At 41.8% G+C, this 10,214-nt stretch overlaps 1 protein-coding gene across 1 annotated transcript in view; it reads left to right on the top strand.

Annotated features, from left to right (window-relative positions):
* LOC108666170 (filamin-C) overlaps window positions 1–10,214 on the top strand; it is a gene marked incomplete at its 3' end in the record, with an annotated part of 68,931 nt that overhangs the window by 33,136 nt on the left and 25,581 nt on the right. Inside the window, exons 23-26 of the mRNA XM_047879808.1 lie at window positions 726–1,101; window positions 6,122–6,356; window positions 7,319–7,449; window positions 7,887–8,022. Coding sequence (XP_047735764.1) covers window positions 726–1,101; window positions 6,122–6,356; window positions 7,319–7,449; window positions 7,887–8,022 — 878 coding nt within the window. The remainder of the gene's footprint in view (window positions 1–725; window positions 1,102–6,121; window positions 6,357–7,318; window positions 7,450–7,886; window positions 8,023–10,214) is intronic.

The following is a 10,214-nucleotide window of genomic DNA, read 5'->3' as shown; positions in this document are numbered from 1 at the left end:
ATTTCACGTCAGTATTTTAATACTTCGAATTACGTAAGAATTTTATATGCTCTTCCAGTTTTAACACTCTAACAGAAACGTTGAAGGTCATTCACGCTTTGCTAAAGCGAGATCTCAATCAGTTTATCATGAGAAAGTTTTCTAACATGGATATACAGAAAACGCGTTAGTAACAGTAAATGTTAGAGCAAAGAAAATACCGAGGTCTCCGAAACGTTTTCATTGAAGATATGGTGAATTTATTTGGCGCTTTCTTTGCATTAAAACTCTTGGAGAACTTGCGATTTCAGTAGACTAATGATTTGCGTACGTTGTTAATTTTCCTATCAAACTATCGAATGATATGAAGCTAATGCAATAAGATAAATTACTAAACAAATTTAGCTCTAATACTCACTTACATCTAACTGACGGGATCATACGAATGGTTACTTTGTTGATTTTTTTAAAATTAGTGCATTATCAATAATATCTATCAAGTTCAACCACAAATATAGCTATTCCCCGATCATGGCGAGTCATTTGTTCCTGTCTCTTATACACATCTAGATGTGTATAAGAGACAGATAAATAACTATTAAATTATATAATATATAAAGAACTATAAAAAATAACACATAAATGAAAAATAAATGAATGAAATGAAATTATAATAAAATAATAAATAAATGAAAAAACAATAATAAATAAATGAAAAAAGAATAAATAAAAGTTTAATGTCCCAGGCGCGGGGTCCGGAGGCCTGGCCCTGGCCATCGAGGGCCCGGCAGAGGCCGGTCTCGTGTGCCGGGACAACAGGGACGGGTCCTGCACGGTCTCCTACACCACCGACGTCCCGGGCCTCTACGACGTCGCGGTCCGGTTTGCCGACGTCCACATACCTGGGTCACCCTTCAAGGTGGGTCAAGTGGGGCAAGTGGGTCATGGGGGTCACCCTTCAAGGTGGGTCAAGTGGGTCATTAGGTCAAGTGGGTCATGGGGGTCATGTGGTGGGACAACAGGGACGGGTCCTGTACGGTCTCCTACACCACCGACGTCCCGGGCCTCTACGACGTCGCGGTCCGGTTTGCTGACGTCCACATACCTGGGTCACCCTTCAAGGTGGGTCAAGTGGGTCATTAGTGGGTCACCCTTCAAGGTGGGTCAAGTGGGTCATGGGGGGTCATGAGGGTCATGTGGTGGGACAACAGGGACGGGTCCTGCACGGTCTCCTACACCACCGACGTCCCGGGCCTCTACGACGTCGCGGTCCGGTTTGCTGACGTCCACATCCCTGGGTCACCCTTCAAGGTGGGTCAACAAGTGGGTCAGGGGGGAGAAGTGGGTAAGATTTGGGCATTATAACCCATTCATATCTCTCAGTTTTACATTATATTCTATAAATAATTAATCAGTATAAATAATAATAATATGAAATAATAATTCTAATTAAAGAATGTAAAGTGTGTCACTAATAGGAGATAATTGACCCAATAATTTTTGTAAGTGTAGGTGTATAAATAATAATAATTAGAAATATTGGGCCAAAGGTGGGTCATGAGACCAAAGGTGGGTCATGGGACCAAAGGTGGGTTATGGGGCCAAAGATGGGTCATGGAACCAAAGGTGGGTCATGTGACCAAAGGTGGGTTATGGGGCCAAAGGTGGGTCATGGGACCAAAGGTGGGTCATGTGACCTAAGGTGGGTCATGGGACCTAAGGTGGGTCATGGGACCAAAGGTGGGTCATGGCCATAACTAAATGAATTACACTCAAAAAAATCCAGAAATTTTTTCCAAAAAGCAATCTTTTTGTTTATCCAAGTGAGTCAATTTGACTCACTTTGTCCCGGCAACAGTACGCGTGTGTTAAACATACCAGAAGTGTGTTACTATTTATATATTGAAACACATTAATTAATTTTAGTGTAGATAATATTATATTATAATATAATATAATAATATAAAATGAAATTGTCCAATTTATGACTCACTTTCTGCACGTAGCACTGATACGGCGTATTGCCGGGTTAAATTAAGACAAATTGTATCACATTTATTTGAGTGTAAGCGCTACTTAAATGATTCAATGGCTAATAAATCAACAAAAAATCATAAATAAATAAAATAATAATAAATAATTATTATTTATAATTCTAAGAATAAATATTGTATAAATAACTTATAAAAACAGTAATAAATGGAATAACTATAAAAAATAAATAAATAAATAAAATAATCATAATTCTAATTAGAATTATAAATAACATACATAAATGAAAAATAAATATTGTAATAAAATAATAAATAAGGGATAAAAACANTGCACTTTTGTCTGATGCACTTTTGTCTGATGCACTTTTGTCTGATGCACTTTTGTCTGATGCACTTTTGTCTGATGCACTTTTGTCTGATGCACTTTTGTCTGATGCACTTTTGTCTGATGCACTTTTGTCTGATGCACTTTTGTCTGATGCACTTTTGTCTGATGCACTTTTGTCTGATGCACTTTTGTCTGATGCACTTTTGTCTGATGCACTTTTGTCTGATGCACTTTTGTCTGATGCACTTTTGTCTGATGCACTTTTGTCTGATGCACTTTTGTCTGATGCACTTTTGTCTGATGCACTTTTGTCTGATGCACTTTTGTCTGATGCACTTTTGTCTGATGCACTTTTGTCTGATGCACTTTTGTCTGATGCACTTTTGTCTGATGCACTTTTGTCTGATGCACTTTTGTCTGATGCACTTTTGTCTGATGCACTTTTGTCTGATGCACTTTTGTCTGATGCACTTTTGTCTGATGCACTTTTGTCTGATGCACTTTTGTCTGATGCACTTTTGTCTGATGCACTTTTGTCTGATGCACTTTTGTCTGATGCACTTTTGTCTGATGCACTTTTGTCTGATGCACTTTTGTCTGATGCACTTTTGTCTGATGCACTTTTGTCTGATGCACTTTTGTCTGATGCACTTTTGTCTGATGCACTTTTGTCTGATGCACTTTTGTCTGATGCACTTTTGTCTGATGCACTTTTGTCTGATGCACTTTTGTCTGATGCACTTTTGTCTGATGCACTTTTGTCTGATGCACTTTTGTCTGATGCACTTTTGTCTGATGCACTTTTGTCTGATGCACTTTTGTCTGATGCACTTTTGTCTGATGCACTTTTGTCTGATGCACTTTTGTCTGATGCACTTTTGTCTGATGCACTTTTATTTGATGCACTTTTGTCTGATGCACTTTTGTCTGATGCACTTTTGTCCAAATCGTGATGCACTTGATGCTAACTCAAGCGGGAATAAAAACTGCCTAATGGGTGAGGAAAAAACGGTATTGCCGTTTTTTCCGGGTAAAAAGAAACGGTACTGCCGTTTTTTCTCATTCACGGCAGAAAACCTTGTGAACACAGCTTTCTCTTAATATGAAATAGCCTGACATAGGCCGATATTCTTATATGAATGTTTTGAAATCTATGGATCAATTCGAGGATAAATTACAAAGGTTGAACTAAATAAAAAAAGGTTCAAATTGCAGGAATGTGGGATTTCAATTCAGGTATACAAAGCATCCCATATAACCTTAATTAAATTAAAGGAAAAAGAGTCTCTTTTATATGTCCGTTGTGGGGAGACGGAATGCTCTATGTCGTATCTCCTACACCCAAACAAAATTCGGGGACCGCCCAGGCTTCTGCCCAAGAGTCGCTACACTCGGCGCAAAGTTATTCTAGTTATTTATTCTATATATATCTATAAGTTATAGAAATATATTTATTCTATATTTGAAAATTATAAATATAAATATNATACTCACCCATCTCACCCTATACTCACCCTAGTCAACCCTAGTCGCCCTATACTCACCCAACTCACCCTATACTCACCCATCTCACCCTATACTCACCCTAGTCAACCCTAGTCGCCCTATACTCACCCAACTCACCCTATACTCACCCATCTCACCCTATACTCACCCTAGTCAACCCTAGTCGCCCTATACTCACCCAACTCACCCTATACTCACCCATCTCACCCTATACTCACCCTAGTCAACCCTAGTCGCCCTATACTCACCCAACTCACCCTATACTCACCCATCTCACCCTATACTCACCCTAGTCAACCCTAGTCGCCCTATACTCACCCAACTCACCCTATACTCACCCATCTCACCCTATACTCACCCTAGTCAACCCTAGTCGCCCTATACTCACCCAACTCACCCTATACTCACCCATCTCACCCTATACTCACCCTAGTCAACCCTAGTCGCCCTATACTCACCCAACTCACCCTATACTCACCCATCTCACCCTATACTCACCCTAGTCAACCCTAGTCGCCCTATACTCACCCAACTCACCCTATACTCACCCATCTCACCCTATACTCACCCTAGTCAACCCTAGTCGCCCTATACTCACCCAACTCACCCTATACTCACCCATCTCACCCTATACTCACCCTAGTCAACCCTAGTCGCCCTATACTCACCCAACTCACCCTATACTCACCCATCTCACCCTATACTCACCCTAGTCAACCCTAGTCGCCCTATACTCACCCAACTCACCCTATACTCACCCATCTCACCCTATACTCACCCTAGTCAACCCTAGTCGCCCTATACTCACCCAACTCACCCTATACTCACCCATCTCACCCTATACTCACCCTAGTCAACCCTAGTCGCCCTATACTCACCCAACTCACCCTATACTCACCCATCTCACCCTATACTCACCCTAGTCAACCCTAGTCGCCCTATACTCACCCAACTCACCCTATACTCACCCATCTCACCCTATACTCACCCTAGTCAACCCTAGTCGCCCTATACTCACCCAACTCACCCTATACTCACCCATCTCACCCTATACTCACCCTAGTCAACCCTAGTCGCCCTATACTCACCCAACTCACCCTATACTCACCCATCTCACCCTATACTCACCCTAGTCAACCCTAGTCGCCCTATACTCACCCAACTCACCCTATACTCACCCATCTCACCCTATACTCACCCTAGTCAACCCTAGTCGCCCTATACTCACCCAACTCACCCTATACTCACCCATCTCACCCTATACTCACCCTAGTCAACCCTAGTCGCCCTATACTCACCCAACTCACCCTATACTCACCCATCTCACCCTATACTCACCCTAGTCAACCCTAGTCGCCCTATACTCACCCTAGTCGCCCTATACTCACCCTAGTCGCCCTATACTCACCCTAGTCACCCTATAGTCACCCCAGTCACCCTATACTCACCCAACGCAGGGGTTACTTATATATTATAATATATTATATTTATATATGTTATGATATATGTTCGGACATGCTTTCTTTATGGTTGGGGATTAGGATTTTGGTTGGGGTTAGGGTTGGGTAGGGGTTGGGGTTAGGGTAGGGGTTAAGGTTGGGGTTGTGGTTGGGGGTTGTGTTGGGGTTGTGGTTTGGGGTTTGTGTTGGGGTTAGGGTTGGAATTAGGGTTGAGGTTGGGGTTGGGGTAGAGTTTAGGGTTGAAGTTGGGGTTAAAGATATAAATATATAAAAAATTAAAGATATATGAAACTAATAATCCTAAGGAGGTTAGGTCCAGGTATTATTATTATTTTTAATAACATTTTGAATTATTATTTAGAATGTTATTTAAAAAAAGATCATAGATGCGGCCTATGAAAGTTCTGCCTCTATATACATTATATTCAAATATTCTATTTGTATTTTATAATATATATTCTGTAATATAATATCAATCGTGTATAACATTCATATATTCTGCCATTAATAATAAATATGATATTTAGTATGTAATTTATTATTATATGTCAACTATATATAGTATTCATATATTCTATTACTGTCATGTTATATAGTCTTATATAATTTGTTATATTTTCTATTAATTATGTATATCTTTATATTGTAACATTGTGTGAATATACATTACTACCGCTTGTATAATTCGTATATATTGTTTATCAATATATTGTATTATATTGTATTAATCATAAATATAATATGAATTATATAATATTTATTAAATATATAATAAAATATACATTATTATATTTATATTTATATTTATAATATAATAATATATATATATTATATATATATATATATCCCCACAGCCCGTGGACCCACACCCCCCTGCCCCCCCGTGGACAGTCCCCCGTCAAGGAGACGTTCACCCAACGTCGGGCCTCGTCCCCCAGCCAGTCCCCCGTGACACCCGCGGGGGTGCGGGTCACGGGCCCGGGGGTGACCGAGTCCCCCAGCGTCCCCGCGTCCCTCCCCACCGAGCTGGGGGTCGATGTAACGGGTGCCCCCGACGGGGGAATGGGGGACGTCGCCGTGGACGTCATCGTACGTCGTGGGGAACTGGGGGATAAATGGGGGATTTGATTTAATGATTAATTTTTAAATTTAATTTTTAAATTAATTAATAATTTAAGTTTAATTTAAATTTTAATTTAATTTTTGAATTAATTTTCAATTTAATTTTTAAATTCAATTTTAATTCAATTTTAATTCAATTTTTAAGTTAATTTTTAAATTAATTTTTAAAATAATTTTTAATTAATAATGATTATAATCTTATACATTTTTTATTAATGCATATATATAATATATAATGAATGATGAATATATAATATATATAATAAATTATGTATATATATATATAATATATATATAATCTGTCTCTTATACACATCTAGATGTGTATAAGAGACAGTAATAATACCAAGAGCACAACAGATAACGAAAAAATAAAACTTCTGATCTACTACAAAAATAAGAAAATTAAAAACATCGTAATGAACAATAATCCTTGTAAAAAATCCGGACTGCTTCAAGAAACTAATGTTGTTTATAANTAGGCCGCTACGTGTACTTAGGCCGCTACGTGTACTTAGGCCGCTACGTGTACTTAGGCCGCTACGTGTACTTAAGCCGCTACGTGTACTTAGGCTTTCTGGTGTTGAATTTGAGAAAAAACGCTACATTTCTTTATGGCTTGCAACCTAGAACGTGATGGACCCAAAAGTGATAACAATTAAAGATCCTGAACTATTCCAGATCCGGAAACCTCTGAGTATAAGAAGATTTTGAATTGTCTCTTTATCTTTTAGTCATTTTACAGTTTTTTTTAGTCATTTTACAGAATGCTTTGATGAAAATTGGAATCGTAAATGATTTATTTTCAAATTGTCCAAATTTTTGCAACTTTCCTTAATATAACCTGAAATAAAACTATATACATTATCCTACTAATGTATAGTTTTATAGATCCTAATATCCTAACCCCCATCCCCCTCATCCCCCAGGCGGAGGCGTGCACCCTACAGGAGGGTGTAGGACGGCTCCTACGCACGGGGGAGGAGTACTGCATCACCGTGGACGCGCGGGGGGCGGGCCGGGGGGCGGTCACCTGTAGGATACGGGCCGCTGACGGCAGGTGAGCTCACCCGCTGATGGGGGAATGAACCACTGAGATCCTTACTGATGGGGGACTCCCCCACTGAGGTCCCCAATGATGGGGGACTCCCGCAGTGAGATCCCCCGCTGGTGGGGGACTCCCCCACTGAGCTTCACCCACTGGTGGGGGACTCCCCCACTGAGCTTTCCCACTGACGGGGGACTCCCCCACTGAGCTTCACCCCGCTGATGGGGGACTCCCCCACTGAGCTCCCCACTAATAGACTTCTTCACTGAACTCCCCCACTAATAGTTTCCCCCACTAATATGTTCCCCCACTAATAGGTAATATAAGTTCCCCCACAATAGGTTCCCCCTCTCTAAATGAGCTCCCCATTTGAATGAATTCCTCTAAGTGGGTTCCCCCACTGAATGGCTTCCCCACGCCCACTAACTGGCCTCCCCCTGGTCCCCCAGCGACGTGGACGTGGACGTGGTGGACGGCGGGGACGGCACCTACAGCGCCTACTTCACCGTGGGGGACGAGGGGGAGTACTCCCTCGCTCTCAAGTTTGGGGGACAGCCAGTCCCCCAGGGCTTCTACACCTTCTCTGTGAGTGGGGTAGTGGGGGGTTAGGGGGGACAGCCAGTCCCCCAGGGCTTCTACACCTTCTCCGTGAGTGAGGGAGTGGGTGGGGGGTTAGGGGGGACAGCCAGTCCCCCAGGGCTTCTACACCTTCTCTGTGAGTGGGGGGAGTGGGGGGTTAGGGGATTATTGTTCAACAAGTCTGCGACTTCTACACTTTTTTGAGATCTAAATGGTTTGTAATTTTTATTTCTTGATCATCCTCCTTGTTGTAGTTATTATAAACCAAAAATTATTTATAATCCAGCCTGCTCATACACGGATGAAAAATCCCGCATACTAGTTGCTCAAATGTAAGCGTTGTGAAAGGTACACTGTTAGAAAAATTACCGTTAACGGTATTATACCGGCGTTTCAGTGGCCGGTCTGCACGTGGAAAAAACACCGTTTCGCCGTTTTTATTCTAATTTAACACTAGAAATCCGTAATACGTCTGATGAAAACGGCGAAACAGTTTATTTTCACGGGGCGACCGGCCACTAGAACGCCAGTGGGACCGTTTTGTCACCGTTTTTTCTAACAGTGTATGAGGGGAAAGAGACGTCGTAAGTTACTCAACTGTCAGTTCACGACGGGTGGCATGGTAAAGGCGAACTCAATGAGGGGCGAAGAATAATACGTGGCCAGTGGTCGGCCTAGTCCCATTAGTTATATCTCAATAATACCAGAATTATAGCTCAACTATAACTCAATAATACCTGAGTGGCTGTGGTCGGCCTATCCAATTAGTTATAGCCGACCGTTGGCCATTCCTCGGCCCCCTGAAAGCGACCAGTTGCAACAAAAAATATAACTCAGTACTCACTGCAGTGAGTGACAGAGAGCGCATTTTCTCGTCGACGAAAACGTGAAGTCACGGACAGACAGACGGATATGGCGAGCACAATAGTGCATTTTTTTAATAAATGAGAAAATGCGCTAAAAAGGGGCTGGCTAGGATATCATATTACAAAGAGTACAAGCTCGAGGGTAATGACTAGCCGAACATTGGGCAGATCAAGAATTTCATACGATGGTCGCGAAAACCATCGTACGCAAGAAAATAGAGCGTAAGTACTTACGTTCACTTAGCGAGTTCTGAAAGTATGGCCCCTGGACTATACCCCAAGAGGGACTGGCAGGACTCAACTTTCGCAATCGAAGAACGGGTTGTGTTGCAATTTGGAATGAAATTGACGAAATCGAGTGATTCAGCATTCATCACGGGATGAATGCTGAGGAAATCTACACAAAACTGTGTGAGAAACTAGCACAGGTATGTGTGTGTCATACACCGAGAAAAATAGGGCCTAAAGTCCGCAGCATTCCGAGAGACAGACGAATCCTTACGAGAAAACGCGAAAAATAAAATCATTATTAAATAAATAAATAGCTGAATCCATTAGTGATTTGAGGAGATAGAGGCTGTTGCTGTTGCTGTTGTTGCTGTTGTTGCTGTTGCTGTTGTTGCTGTTGCTGTTGTTGCTGTTGTTGTTGTTGTTGTTGTTGTTGTTGTTGTTGCTGTTGTTGTTGTTGTTGTTGCTGTTGCTGTTGTTGTTGTTGTTGCTGTTGTTGTTGTTGTTGCTGTTGTTGCTGTTGTTGTTGTTTAAATAAATATAATATAATAGGTAGGAACATACGAAAATAAATATAATATAATATAATAGGTAAATATAATACCTGGAAAAGTAAATGAAATCCTGGTAGCAATTACCGTGGAGTAGTCCGTGCTCCAGCGATTCATAGAAAACGGCGTTTGATAGGAAACTGCTTTTACGGTAAACTATTGTAAATACGGGGCCCTTATTGCCTGGCTTGTGCCTCTTCTTTTATGATGCCTCTTGCACATTACAAGGCCCCATGGCATGCGCCCCATTACATCGAGGCCAATTACACGTGCCCAATTACACCGAAGCCAATTAATTACACGTGCCAATTACATCGACGCCAATTAATTACACGTGCCAATTACACCGACGCCAATTAATGACACGTGCCAATTACACCGACGCCAATTAATTACACGTGTGCGCTGCCAAGTGTCGGTCGCAGCTGTCGCGCCAGTCGCTGGGCTAGCGACCAACGCAGCTGTTGGCCCCACGCCTCCCCCAACCCCACGCCTCCCCAAACCCCTCGCCTCCCCAAACCCCACGCCTCCCCAAACCCCACGCCTCCCAAAA

Source organism: Hyalella azteca, unplaced genomic scaffold (assembly GCF_000764305.2).
Source record: "Hyalella azteca isolate HAZT.00-mixed unplaced genomic scaffold, Hazt_2.0.2 contig3869, whole genome shotgun sequence".
Classification (NCBI taxonomy): Eukaryota; Metazoa; Arthropoda; class Malacostraca; order Amphipoda; family Hyalellidae; genus Hyalella; species Hyalella azteca.
The sequence above is the reverse complement of the archived record's forward strand: the minus strand, read 5'-3'. Positions and strand labels throughout refer to the sequence as shown.